The sequence below is a fragment of the Mytilus edulis genome, chromosome 1 (genome assembly GCF_963676685.1).
Source record: "Mytilus edulis chromosome 1, xbMytEdul2.2, whole genome shotgun sequence".
In the NCBI taxonomy this organism is placed as follows: Eukaryota; Metazoa; Mollusca; class Bivalvia; order Mytilida; family Mytilidae; genus Mytilus; species Mytilus edulis.
In genome coordinates, this window is record NC_092344.1 from 27,915,163 (window position 1) to 27,930,931 (window position 15,769).

At 32.2% G+C, this 15,769-nt stretch overlaps 1 protein-coding gene across 1 annotated transcript; it reads right to left on the reverse strand.

Annotated features, from left to right (window-relative positions):
- Positions 1-5,788: 5,788 nt before the first annotated feature.
- On the reverse strand, positions 5,789-11,894 carry LOC139519331 (glycoprotein 3-alpha-L-fucosyltransferase A-like). Its single transcript, XM_071311330.1, has 2 exons — positions 11,792-11,894; positions 5,789-8,354 (listed from the first exon to the last, which is right to left on the reverse strand). Exons 1-2 carry the CDS (start codon positions 11,823-11,825, stop codon positions 7,273-7,275), a joined length of 1,116 nt encoding a protein of 371 aa, XP_071167431.1. The 5' UTR covers positions 11,826-11,894; the 3' UTR covers positions 5,789-7,272.
- Between the last annotated feature and the right edge of the window lie 3,875 nt (positions 11,895-15,769).

Genomic DNA, 15,769 nt, shown 5'->3' on the forward strand with positions numbered 1-15,769 from the left:
TATATCTCACCCCTTGTTATATTAGATTTGTGTTTACAGTGTACCTTACAACAAATGTATTCGTTAAGTGTGTGTTTATCCTTTTTTATTATGTCTTTTGGTTGATATTGGTTCGAATGGTTTTACACTAGTCTTTTTGGGGTCCTACTGCTGGCTGTTCGTTGTAAGCTAATGTTCTGTGTTGAGGCTGTACTTTGACCTATAATGGTTTACTTTTACAAATTGGGACTCCTGGATAGAGAGTTGTCTCATTGGCACTCATGCCACATCTTCTTATATTTATGTACAGCCATTACATTTTATGCCCTCCCAATGAATTTATGAAATTCCTAAAAGAGGTCATAGTTCTGGCCTCATTGGGGAGAGAATTTTATACTAATGCTGCCTCATATTTTACCATAACAATTAGACCAAATAATATTGATTATCTAAAAACAAAATTTACATATCAGAGGCCATGTGTAAATGTACATCAAATCTATGGCTTCCATAAATTATTTCGATAATAATAAGACAAATAAAGGCAACAGTAGTATAACGCTGTTCAGTAGTCATAAATCAACTGAGAGAAAATAAATCCGGGTTACGAACCAAAACCGAGGGAAACACCAACTTTAAGAGGAAAACAAAGAAATAACATAACACAGAGTTGCACAAAAACAAACAACAAACAACATAAAAATACTGAAGCAAGGCTGGATATGCCATGTGTGTCTGTTCTATTTTACCCACTGTTCGATAAATGTAATGAAAAAAAACTAGTACTCTCATATCAGTACTTAGTGTCTTTTTGTTGTTGGGACATTCAAGTACCCGGCCACGTCCACTGTATTTTTGTTATACATATGTATATTTGTATTCATCTGATGAGTTAAACCTTTTTCAACTGATTTTCATAGTTCGTTCTTATGTTTTACTGTTCCACCACTGTCCAAGATTAGGGGAGGGTTGGTATCCAGCTTACATGTTTACCCCTGCCACATTCATTATGCATATCCCAAGTAAGGATCCTGTAACTGACAGTGGTTGTCGTTTGTTGATGTGTTACATATCTGTTTTCGTTAATTTGTGTACATAAATTAGGCCGTTAGTTATCTCGTTTGAATTGATTTATATTTGTCATTTCGGGGCCTTTTATAGCTGACTATGCGGAATGATTTTTGCTTATTGCTGAAGGCCGTACGGTGACATATAGCTTTAAATTTCTGTGTCATTTGGTCTCTTGTGGAGATTTGTCTCATTGGCAATCATACAATATCTTCGTTTTTATATTAAATCTGTAGCTTGTGTGAAGCATTTCTTTATTAATTGCTGGAAAAAATGTGACTGATTCATTTAATTCTCAAACCAACATTTGCTATTTTTAATTTGCATTTTTTTCTCGTAGGCTACCGTCAAATTCAATGTTGACATTTTGTAACCAAGGAGCCGGCATGTTGACTTGCTGAAATCATTAAATGTGAGAAAAATGCAACATAATATAATAAAAGCAACACTTACCTCAAAACTTTATTTTAATGCAATATCATCCAAATTTATAATGTACAACGCATTTGAAAAACCTTCAGCTTTGACGTTGTCAGTCAGATGACGTCATGTGTTGATACACCAAGAATATTAATGGAATTTCGCGAAATTTTAATTCATTTTGATTTTGTACATTTTTCCCACCTCTAATTAATAAATTCTTTTTGTTATGCCAACAAATAAGAAAACAGTTTTTGTAAGTTTTTTTTCTCAATTTTAATTTGTAACACAGCGAAACCGACATAACGTTTGCACATAGGTTACGTTACATGTGGATTTACGAGGGATGCATATTTTATCAGCCATTATTATGTACATCTAAGAATCTGCGCTTAGTATAGATATATCGAGAATTTGTTCACGGCGAAAAAAGCTCGTCATATTTTTTTGCTTTGGGATTGCTAAAACTGTGATATATGTACAACAACGCCTGTAACGAGTCGACGATCAAATTATCAATTATTTTGACTTATTTATATAGTTAGAAAATACCAAAAAATACAACCATTACTAACACAATTCTATATTTATATTCCTGTAATGGTTAGAAAATGCATAAAAATAACACGATTAGAAACTTATTACCAATTTTATATTCTATTTATTGGAATTTACTAGTGACTTTTTGAGGTGTTTTAAACATTCGTTTGACGCACAGTTTATAATTCTATTGTGGTGTACTGGTGTACTGTCGTTAATTAATGGGAGGTGTTTGTTATTATTTTTTGGTTAAATGATGTAATGTATTATAATAATATTTAATCATTAAGCATTAAATCAATTTAATAAATTAAGATTATCGTCTGCTAAACGAGAGTTATCTTTTCTTTAATTTTGAAGGACTTGAGCGTCTTTCATTTAACTACATAATTTCGTAAGCGGTTTTCCCGCTTTTATTTGGTATAAAATTGTATGCTTTTCGTGATTTGAACTGAAGGAACACAAAACCCACCCTATCCCACCCTTGAGAATATTTTCTGCTCTCTGTTGTATATTTTCAGATATCGTTAAAGAAGCGTCATGGATTGGACAGAATATGAACTGAATATATTGATTTACTGAATGGCTGAATTTATTACAGTTGGCGTCTGGTAGCCCAGTTGCCATTTGGAGAAAACATATGATGGTTGCCCTTCTATGTTTTTATCTTGGACATTAATGAGACATTGTCGATGAATGCAAATTCATAGGCCGGTTGATATATAGTTGAACTGTCCTAATAAATCCATGACGAAAAAATTGCCAAAATTCAAACTTACTATTTGTTGTTTTTTATTATGATTATTATTTAGTTTGTCTTACAACTTATCTTCATTTGTATAACGAAGGTAATCTGGAGTCATTGGAAATATTACGAGTGATTTCAATATATTTGGGTTATCTTTTATCTGGTATATCGAATTCCTAAATTTATATCTGTTGGTTTCTTTCGAATATTTGATAATATTATTTATATAGGTATTTCTTTGTCAGTAGTGTTCTTGCGTTAAATTATACTGCATTCCTGTCATGTAACGTTGTCATTTCAGCGGTAAAGTTAACATTTTCATATAAGCGGGATGTTTGGCTAGTCATAAAACCAGGTTCAACTCACCATTGATTTTCTAAAACTATCCTGTACCATAGGAGTATGGCAGCTGTAATCAAATAGTCCGTTTATATGTATGTTGGCGTTTGTTTTTGTAACAGTTCAATGTTTACATAGCTCCGTTGTTTTTCTTCTATAGTTGATGTGATTCCCTCGATTTTGGTTTATGACCCATGTTAGTTTTCGCTAAATTGATTGATGACTATTGAACTGCGGTATACTACTGTTGCCTTTATCAATACTGACTTCGCTACTTAGTTTCACATTCTGGTTTAATTCTATCATTAACTCGTGTTAAATGCTTCTCTATTGCATTGATATAAAAAGATGAGGCACATATACGTCTGTATTGCCCGACTAGTGACAAAAACAACAGTTTGCTTATAAGGACTTTAAGGTGCACATACTATAGTCTCTGTGTGGCTGGTCATTGTGACAATTGACATAGTTAACCCAGTTCTGATAGGTTTTAAGATGACATCCAATACAGCATAACACAGTTAAAACAAATTCATATATCAGTAGCAATTACACCAAAATTGTTGCCAAAAATATCACATTAATGGATCTTGTCATGCTGATGATTTTTGCAATTAAATCTAGCTCCTATAGTTTTCAAAATGAAAAAAACTGCAACAAAATATTATTTGAAGGGCTAAAACTCTTATACAGGGCGACATATTTTGCTTCAATTTTCATGGTAAATAGATACATATTGTCGTGCTGAACCTTTTTGCAGTTTACACAAGATCCAATAATTTCATGGAAAAGTAAGAAAAAAAAAAAGGTTTTATAAATTTACTGTTTGCAAAAGTATGAATTATTCTAAATACTAAGGATTTTCTTACCCCAGGCATAGATAACCTTTTTGGGAATTTTGGGTCATCAATGCTCTTCAACTTTGTACTTGTTTTGCTTTCTATCTATTTCGATCTGAGCGTCACAGATGAGTCTTATGTAGACGAAACGCACATCTGTCGTATTAAATTATAAGCCTGGTACCGTTGATAACTAATTATATATTTCAATGGCAATAACTCCAAAATAAGTAGTTCGATTTTTCTCAAATTTCCAGGGTGGAACGGAACATCTTGATAATTTTTTGCAATTAACATTTTTAACCTATCACATATAGTTTTTGAAACAATAACAAGGAAATGCCATACAATGAAAATAACTCTTATAAGAAATTGATTAAAAATCTCTGTCAGTTTGAGATATTTCTAGCTTTTACTTTCTACAAATTATTTGGCATTTAGGAGATAACTGTATTGTATTTTAAGCTTGACCTTCAAAAAACCTAGATTTTACTTTCGCAAATTGAGTTTACTTAGCGACGCGTAATCATTTAAAATGTATCCATACAACAATACATATACATAAGATTTACTCAAACTAATGTGTTTTTTAATGAATCTTTACAGGGCTGTTTTCCAGGGTTCTAGCTCGTCGCCTTTTTTTCTCTACACCCTCGCAATCATTTAGACCAAGTTTTTTTTAAATTTTGTTCTGCAGTTTCATAGGCAAAGACTAGTAAAAACTTTACACCGGACGACGGACCAAATGTGATGGCAAAAGCTCACATCCCCGTGCAGCAAACAAAACTATTTACTGGCAAATAATCAACGGACAAGCTCGACATTGTTGAATTATTTGTCGATCTGACTTTGTAAGTCAATGTAAACATTCAATTTGGATGATTTTCTATCTATCGAAATGTTCTAAGTAAAAACCATAGCTTGTTAGAAATTATCATTATTTGGGAGAATAACTTCGACCATAGAGCAGACAACAGCCGAAGGCCACCAATGGGTTTTCAATGTAGCGAGAATCTCCTGCACCCGGAGGTGTCCTTCAGCTGGCTCCTAAACAAATATGTATACTAGTTCAGTGATAATGGACGTCATATTTTTTTCATGTTTAAAATGCCAGGTTTGTTTTCACTGCGCGTTTAATTGTTATCTGTACGCAGAGTGTTTTCCCTATTTATGTTAACCAAAAGCAACTTAGTTTACAGATGGATCAAGTACATTGTTAACAATTTTCCCTAACGAAAATATAAGTAAAGTCAGGGGAGAAGTTTATTTCAAATCTATGACTATGTCGATGATATCAATAGCTCACATGACCGTTTTGGGTAATTGAATTAAAACTATACCTGGTTCTTTTTGTGCAGTATGACGACTGTAGCAGAATATCTATCGTGTATGAAGAAATAAGGAGATGTTGAAGCGCCAACCGTTATTGTAAATGGTTGGCAGATATTATATAAATATCAATTTTTAAAGTCGACGGAATAAAACTGTTTTGAAGTCCAAACTTTGAATAATCAAGAATAAGATTTGTTGGAATTAAATAAAAGCAGCTTTATTAAAAGCTAATATCATAAATAATAATGAATCAATTACAATATATCTAAATAGAATTGCAGTGTGTGGTACAATAGTGAAAATACATGAATAGTAAAATCTAGGTCACTTACTAAAAACAGCTGATCTGTCTGCGATCTAATTTGAAACTGACTATACTTTTCTCCAAACGTTTAAAAGATCTAGTTAATCAATACACCTAAAAATAGTACGTGTGTACACAATATGAAAGTAACCAAAATGACCATAAAGTTGACAAGTTTTATTTGGGATAATTCTAACATTATAAAAGGATAAATATGGATTAAATAGAATGCATGAATAACTTCTGAATAAGGTAATTATGTTGTAACTATAGACAATCATTCCGCATAACAAGCAAGTGTACAAAAAGTGAAAACATGTATGACCTAGTTTCCCGGAAAATATACGCCCGGAAATACGAATGTATGAAGGTTACTATTAAAAGAAAACACATACAAGACTAGCAAAGGCTAGAGGCTCCTGACTCTGGACAGGCGCAAATATTCGGCGGGGTTAAACATGTTTTGTGATATCTCAACCCTCCCCCTATACCTCTAGCCAATGTAAAATAAATAAACACACAGCAATACGCACAGTGAAACTCTGATGTCAGAATAGGTAACAAAAGAAACTAAGCAAAAGGACAATATGATAGAATGAATCTATTCAAACATTCTCTTGACCTGTCATTTTGCCTTAAACATTCCTATAATGTTCAGTTAAAATTTATGTTCCTAATAGAGATTTACAATAACTACCCGACTCCGAGTAAGAGTAAGAGTACGACTACAAATCATACAGGTAAGCTATGGGGGTGATCTCAAAATTATTTGTACACTAATTAATTTTACCGTGTTAAATCTTTGCGTTGCAATGTGATAGGTCAAAACCATTTTTTTACTGAAGGGTTGAAGAAAACGCCTTTTCATTCTCATTCTATTTTAACTGATGAATTATTGAAAGGGAATTGAATAATACTATTGCTCATTTTTTTGGTATATATTTTTATTTTATGAAGGTAATGTTTTCCCATTGTATATAGTCTTGGAAGATAGGATAATTTTTTTTTTCAATTGAAGGATTGGAAATTGTTTCAAATAGTTTTTGATCAGAAAACTGTTTTGTATAGCTGCTAGGAAATTGTAATGCATTCTCTTGTTCGCATTTATTTTGATTAGAAAAAAGTCATTAGTTACGTGAATGATTATTGATATTCAATCAGCAATAACTTTATAAGTCATTTTAATCATCCTCCCTGTCATGTTAGCTTGCAATTGTTTTTCTGATTTTAGAAGTGTACAAAAACAAGCCGTCCGACACAGAACCAAGTGACGCTTCTTTTTCCAAATAGACAAATCTACAAGATCTTTAACCTTTCAGCCTTTCAGGTCGGGAGTTTTTTTTTTTAATTTTTTTGACAAAGCAATCGAAAGAGTGTTATATGTTAGCTTTTCTTCAATCAATTTTAAGAAGAAAACATACAATTGAGAACAAGCGATACAAACGGTGACTAACGTCACCTTGTAAGTAGATCAAACTGATATATAGAAAAAGAAAAAAAATCAAAACGACGGGACTGAGTAGTGTGTGAGATGACCATTGATGGGATATGGAGGCTTCAGGGGGAAAATACTTTATTTGATAGTATATAGCCATATGATTTTTTTTATTCTATTTCTAGAACTGTTCATTAAAAGGGAATGCGTATTCGGACTCGGGTCGGAGTCAGACATTTATTGTAAATTTCTAATAGAAATCTTCATTTTAAGTGTGCAGGTCATTCGGCATATGACACTGGTTTTCCCATAACCACTTGTTGATATCAATAATTTTAGGCTTTTGATTTCTAACATTTAAATGATAACATATGTCACAAAATCCCAATTTTAACCCTCCAGATCCATCAGCAAAATATTTGTCTTTTTGTTTCAAATATGAAATATAACGTGTTTCATCGCTGCCTATCTTCTTTAGAAATGCCGCAAGCTGCTGAGGAGACTGAAATTCAGACGTTGAGATATATGTTTTTTGGGGCAAATAATCTCCTGCATTAGGTGCACCTCGAACAATTGGAATAAAGTTCATACCATTCCTGTACAGTGTTAGTATTTTTTCAGTCAAATAGTCCTTGCATAATGAATTTTCAAATGAAAGATAAAATTTGTAAGTTTTACTCAAATAGGATTTACAATCTTCTTTGTTTTTGAATGAGCAAGGTTTACCACAACTTCCATAAATATCAACATCAATATATTTCACCAGTTCTTTCACATAAGCTTCTCGCTTTGATGGAGTTCGACAATGGCTAACGACCCAAGCAATGTTTTTTGTTTTATTCGTGAATATAGCAGAATAATTCGTTACTGGATTTTTAAGCTGTTTCCTCAGAATTGCAAACGGGGAAAATCCATCTGAATCTTTTCGATACGATTGTGTCCAATTAAATTTCATCTTCAATTTGTCAGTTTTAAAATTTTTACTAGTATGATATGGACTCTCGAGAGTAGCAAATATCCATACTTGACCACTTGGCTTTTCAGGCAATGTTGAGAAAGAATTATGATGAAAGATGACAGCTTCACTTTTCGAAAAAAGCGTTTTGTCAACTGTTAATTCACAGTTTTTGTAGATACATCTATCAAAGATGATTGATTTTGGATTAAACCAAATAGGTTTTGCATAAAATAATATAGTGATTTTTTTTTCAGAACCACGAGGCCTTAAAACTTGAGGTTGTGTCTTGATATTATTTAAATCTGTTCTTTCAAAATCTTTTATTTGTTCTAATGTCCATATCATCCATACTACAAATAAAAAGGCAAGAACAGCTTTGTACACATTCTTTCCTGAAAAATAGAAAGAAATATCTTTGAAGCGTTTGTCACATTAAGAATCCTATCAGCATGATGAAAATGCTTAATTTTAGTATCCGAGGAATAGCACATGACAATAACCGTAACAGTTAAGGCTATCTTTTCGAGTGATAAAACTTATACGGAATACCTGGATAAGGAAGTCTTTGTTTCATAGTGATTAAGATCATAAAAAGTAGAATCACAAACAAAACTGAACTCCGGGGAAAATTCAAAACGGAAAGTCCCTAATCAAATGGCAAAGTCAATGATAAAACACATCAAACGAATGGACAACAACTGTCATAACACAATGTTGACTACTGCACCACTTTTTTTCCCCAATTTTGAGAGCAATGTTGTCAATAAATGAATGCGACTGTCATAGAAGTGAGAGGTTTAGCTAACTATAAAACCAAATTTTTCACCAAATAGTTTTTTTCCCCATTTGATTGATGTATTTAAGCCTTTGGTTTTGCCATTTGATAAGGGACTTTCCGTTTTGAATTTTCGTTTGAGTTTGGTATGTTGTGAACATTATACAGGTAGCAAAACACAGTTAGGATTTTTTTGATATGAAAGTTATTGTGCAATAAAATCGTTTTTGAACATCTGAGTACTAATGTAGCCTTTAAAGATGGTTTAAAAGAACATCAAGATTATTTTTTATATGTTTTGTGGGCTAATTTCTGTATTACTCTCCGTATTTTCAGAGCTAGACCGGCCATAGGTCCAGACATTAATGTAATGTTTACAAACACTTTTTTTTCTACACGAATTTTTTGACACAATTTTACATAAAAAACGAGATGAAAGACATAAGATTTTTATTGGACTTCTTGATAGATGTATGCATACAGTTTCAGAAAAGGTATTACTTCAAGTGACTGAAATTCTACTTCTGGCCAACTTTTGGGAAAATATGTGACATCGTTCACTCCTTGTTGCTATATTTTATAACAAATAAATGTTTATTGTTGCCATGGATACATCTATAAGAAATGATAATTTACCATTTAAACTTCTGGATATAAAATTTATGAAAAATTTTGATTACATACATATGCACATTTATGACACAAACAGTAAGCTTTTTTTGCAAGAAAGCAATGAACAGGGGATGGTAAAAATTATGAGATTTTAAGAGTTTTTTTCCTAACTGTTCTTTGCTTCCATAACGCTACACTGAACCTGACTAAATCTGACTCAAATGGGTATACATTTCAAAAAGAATTAGCAGATTAAATGATGAAGTATTGTAAAAGATATTCTTTTATCCCATCTTGACCTAATAAACATGTTAAAGATGTATTATTTACCAAAAAGTAACACGAATTGGTGACAATAAATAAGGAACACAATGTCCAAAACAAATATTACTGTAGTTGAGTTTTTAATGCAAGACAAGACAAGAAAAATATAAAATATCAATTAGTTACAGATAACATAAACTGCATAGTAAAACAACCAACACAATCCACTCTATAAAAAGCTAAGAGAGACTATCGAACATTTTTTTTCAAATATTATGTACAATAATATTACAAGTCAACTATCATGAGTAGAAATAAATTTCTGCTTTAGTAAAATTTCATTGCTGATTTTGGCAATATAAAATACCATTACATTTTTCATTATCAGACATATGTAGAAAAAAACTACAACGCAAGCATGATTAACAATAGCATTACGGGTATCTGCATTTATTATATATTTAACACAGAATACATCAAAAATGTCGATATTTTTCAAAAACAATGTAACCCAGTAACTTTATGCGCGATTTTTATAAAATAAATACAATAAGTCTTTCAGTAGGAACTCACTTTTGTCCAATAACTGTGTATGCAAGAATCTTCTGTTTGTCTGTTAATAACTTTGAATAGATGATTCTCGGTAACATTGTTGTCAATATGTATGTAAACGAATGAGCTCAGATTGTAGTATAATGATTAAATTCAACAACAAATATTTTGAAGGTATGTTGTATTCTACAGGAGGGAACAGCTGACAGTATCGTTAGTGAATGCTTTTAAATACCTGGTCTTGAAGTATATGATTTACAAGTTTCAAAGCTCTATATTGAGCATGTAATAAAGTTGTAGGGGACATTACGATGTGGATATTAAGCAAACAATGAAGTCTATAAATTAATACAAGTCAGCTGAAAAAGATACAGGAAAATCCTTATGTTTTGGTTATAAATATATATTCCAAAACCAAATACAGAGTTGTATAAGTCTAGTTTCTCGAACAGTGGACCAACAGTATGGAATGCTCTTCTTATTCAATTAAAAAATCAAACACAGTATTAGAATTAAAAATATATGTATTTTTAACATTACCATGATATGTGTACTGTAATGCCATATAGTAATTGTTTATTCTATTTAAATTGTATCATATCTTTATTGATCATGGCACTGATTCTATATATATATATAGCCTATTTTTTGGCTTATTAAGCTGTCCATTTAATCAAAAATGTTGTTCTCTAAAATTGATATGAGAGGATAGATTAAATCATCCGTAGGTGGGCATTTGATTTTGTAATCTGATTTATCAAACTAATCATACGAAATTCTAACTGTCGATAACAATTCATTAATAGGGCAATTGGTGTGCATTGATACTACATCAAAGCGAAACAATAAGCAATCAGGCTGAATCATTCCCAACTTGTATATTAGATCAGACGTATCCTTTATATTAGTTTGTTGTTTCTATACTATAGTAGTATACTAAAATATAATCGATATAGCGTCCAATAAGTTCTGTGACAGTACCAATCTGAAATATGATTAGCCGACATAGCGGCATTATGTTATCAATGTTAAACCTATATTTTAACTAATTCAGATTCATTCAATCGGTGTATTTTAGGAAAGCTATGCATGATGAACGGATTTTTGATAGCATTATATTAAATACACAGACGAGTAATCAGAAATAACATCTGCTAACGTTGACAAAATATATCCATCGTGAGTGCGAAAAGACAAGTTCAGATATGAATTTCTGTATTTTCACGGTATAAGTTTCTTAGTTTAATTGAAGAATTACAATCATTTACTAAAATAGCCGAGTGCATTACAGCTATCCACGAATCTATAAAAGGGTCAATACAGAAACAGCCGGTTAGTAATACTATAGTATGACATTCATATGATATCAATTAAAATACTATGAAAATACAATATCTATTCACTATTTAATTATGTGAAATAAAGCTTTAGAATCTATATCACCAAGTTATGAGTATTTCAAAGACAACCGACTCTTTAAAATTGCCTTTGGAAAAATTTCCGTGTTTGGGGACGCTACGAGTCGCTAGTAAAACTTCATTTGCGACCATCAAATCGTCAATTAACGGAGGCAACTCTTCAACTACTGTACTGTTATTCCTCAATTCTTGGTAGAAAAACACTTACTTACGACGGAGTGCCATCCTTTCTTTAGACTCATTTAATTTGTTGTTCAAACCTTAGCTGGTTTTGAGTGTTTTGCGTTAACAAAAGTAAGCATGCATTGGTGTGTATGTGAATTTACAAGAACGGTATATAAATTTTAAAAAAGTTAAGAAATAAGACACATGTTTCGCTTCATTAGTTTTTGGTAGCTTTATAGACGGACAAAAAGCGATGGTCAATAAATATATTACAGCTTTTTGTCTGCGTCTTTTATTATAAATGAAGTATCATTCTGCAGTATTTGAAAATCTTCTTTTCAGAAAACTTTGTTAGACATAGTACTTGATTGCTGTTGATTTTTGTAAGCGGTTACTACGATAAATTTTCTATTTAAGGTTACTTTAAAGTATGTATTCGACGCTGATGTTGACAAATTATACTTTTTGTTAATTGATTTCTTTCTTATTATGCGGGTACTGTGAACAACATTGATTTACAGTTCAACTGGTATCATTTAAATCACCTTCGTGATGCTGACCAGATTTCGTTCACACGTCTTGTTTTATTTAATGTATTTGAGAAATCCTTGTTTGACACCAACGTGCAGAGTGTATAGTAAAGAGTATGTTTTCCAATATTCCCCATTTCCATTTTCAATTTTATTTAAACGTACTTATATTTATTCACTTTAGATCGTTTGCAAGGTCTTATGAAGGATTACGAAGTTTCAACATGCTCACCGCCTAGCAATAAGCCGAATGTTCATCTTTTCAAATTGTCAGACGGTTTTGATTTTGCCATTTGATTAGGGACTTTGCTCGGAGTTAAGTATTTTGGTGATTTTCTTTTTTCCATTGTTTGCAATCCGTTTAAAGGTTGTGAACTTTTATTGGAAATGGCTACGAATATATCTAAAAGTACCAATACTTAAAAAATTATTGTAACATTGGAGACTTATTGTCGGAATACAGGTTTGTATAAGGAACCGATAAGTTACAAATGCATCAATAATATTTGTATCTACGTTACGAGGTGATATTGGTACGTTGATGTACCTCAATGTATGCTGGGACTAGAAATATGCATTAAAAGAAACTGTGATTTTTTAAAATTACAATGGCAGCTTCTGCTCATCCAGTGTGTTGTTTTTGGAGTATGTTTTATTCCCTCGCATATTTTAATGACACATCTTTTGACAGCCACCACAAACGACTTTATCATTCAACTCTGCAATACATTTTTTTTGAAGTTATAGAAACTTTCAATGTCTGCCATGCTTAAAAGAGGGACGAAAGATACCAAGGGGACAGTCAAACTCATAAATCTAAAACAAACTGACAACGCCATTGCTAAAAATGAAAAAGAAAAACAGAAAAACAATACTACACATGACGCAACATAGAAAACTAACGAATAAACAACAAGAACTTAAGGTGAAATATTATTGTTTTATTCTTTTCTCCAATATCCTTGTTGAAAACACGTGAGGTTGTTTCATGTTGTCTTTTAATATTTTAGTGTTATCAACTGATGCTATGTTTACGTCCAATTTAAATGTCCAACTTGAAAAATGAAAAAAAAACAAAACAATAAAACTTTTGTGAGGGCAATATATTTTGAGATTTGCCGATAGTGTTTTTATTTTCAGAGTCCGTCTGTCCGGCTTAAGGTTAAATTTTTGGTCAAAGTTCAGGTTAAAGTTTTTAATCAAGGTAGGCTTTGCTGAATTTTAAGTCCAATGAAATTAAAACTTAGTACACATGTTCCCTATGACTAAGATCTTTCTACAATTTATGTCAATGTAAAGTGTTGTCCCCAATTCCACGATCCACTGAACATAGGCAATAATGGTGCGAGTGGGGCATTTGTGTACTAAGAACACATTCTTTATTATTATTGTTACAGTTCAATGGAATCGTAGCCAGTGCACATTTTGTTAAGATGGTTCGTATAATACAAATAACACCAATATTAAAACACAGCGACTACAAAATTTTGTCTTCTCAATTTCGAGTCCCAACATGTCCTTTTTTTATTCAAAATAATGACGCAACCACTAATTTAGTAGTTTTAATACTTTGAACAGGCTTGTATAAGAACATTAAATAGTATCAGTATTTTTGTTTGGTGTTAGGATGGATTGTATAATACAAAATACTTTCTGCTCAGACATTGATGACGTTTTACAAAATATGAGTAGGAGCTACAAGCTCTTGAATATCGAATAAGTTGGGAAATTATATGTCATATGCAGGTGGAGTTTGTATATTGCTACTAGGGTGGGGGAAAGTTATAATTTCAAAATTAAAATCGTCTCGTTTGTCATAGATTCTGGTACTGACATGACTATGTATGTCAAATTCGAGATATAAGTCTAAAAATGAGGCGGAGGAAGCAGAGTCTGTTTGTTTCTTTAATTTCTAGTTCTGGGGGATATATTATTACTACTACTGGGTCGATGCCTCTGCTAGTGGACTATGAGTCCCCGAGGGTATCACCAGCCCAGTAGCCAGTACTTCGGTACTGGCAAGAAAATACGGATTTTTTGTGTTATTAAAATTTGCTGTTACAAAATATAAGAAATTATTATAAATGAAGGAAGGTATCTCCCTCATGCAAAGCTGTGATTCCTTTCACTGATTTAACTATACTTTTAGGGCCTTTTGGATAATAGATCTTCATCTTTTATATAAGCTTTGGATTTCAAATATTTTGGTCACGAGCATCACTGAAGAGACATGTATTGTCGAAATGCGCCTCTGGTGTTAGGAAATTGGTACCGTTAATTTTATTAAGGAACCCAATCAGTAAAGTTCGGATTGTTAATGGAAAGAACATCATCAATAGAGATGAGGCAAGGAGAGGCGCACAGTTCGTTCCCATTGGAATGCTGACAGTTTGTTGAAAAAGTCTACCTCCAAATTCAACAAATATGTTGTCGATAAGAAACTCCAACATACTGATCACTTGTTTTTCTTTGTAGCATTGTTTACTCTTTTGGTCACTGTTAACAAAGTATGCATTATAATATTCCAAAGTAATAAATTTATAGCGTTTGCTACCATTTTTATGTTGAAAGGCTTTGTAGATTATATCTTTCAAGCGATTTTTCAATTTCACATGGGGAATGGTGGTATACAGGGTTAAAAAATCAAAAGAAAAAGAACGAGATTTGAAATTATCTAGAAGTTCTTTAGAATTTTTAAGAATCCACATATGGTAAATACCACTTCGCAAGTAAACAGTTGCACAGTATTTCTGAAGACCCTCTTTCACTGCGGACAGAATTTTAGTCAATCTAATGGACAATACTTTAGTGGAACATGATGGAAGATGAGCCGGCAATGTACCGTTGTTTGTACGGAGTTCTGAGAAATTTAGGTATCCAATACAAACAAGGTAAGTTCTCCGATTTGTTGTGCAATGTAATGTTCATTGAAGCTATAAAGGACTTATGATTTTCCAAAATCTCATCTTTGTCAAATGATATATCTTTGTATGTGGAATAACCTGCGTGCTCATTTATTCCTAATTATTTTACCTGACATTCGTAGTAATACGATTTACATACACAGACTATATTATTTGAAGCTTTGTCCGCAGGAACAACAACATACTTGTCATGAAGAGATAATAGACAGTTCATGACCTCTTTGTCTCGGAAAACGGACTTTGATCGATCATTCACACAGTTTTTCAACTTATGAATGCGACGTTTTATCAGAGACCTGATAGTTTTGACCAATTATGACAAAGTGTCCAGTTCAACTTCTTCTCGTTTAGACCATGCTTTGGCGTAGCCCTCAATGGAATCAATAATTATTTTGAAGTTACGGTTCCAATTGATGTGTTGGGGTTTTCTACACTTAGGACCATGAGAAATCACCTTTCGGAGATTTTTATGTTGAATTATGTTTAGATCCTCTGTTATAAAATTACCAGAGGGGCTGTAATTGTAAGGCGAGTGGGAACAGTCACAAGTCAGATGCTTTTTTAAGT

What these genes read in the sequence shown, in the direction of transcription:
- LOC139519331 (XM_071311330.1), bottom strand. Translation starts at nt 11,825, where the DNA reads ATGAGTCTAAAGAAAGGATGGCACTCCGTCGTAA. An exon ending in AGGATGGCACTCCGTCGTAA is followed by an intron (nt 8,355 to 11,791) that starts GTAAGTGTTTTT and finishes TCTATTTTTCAG; the next exon opens with GAAAGAATGTGTACAAAGCT.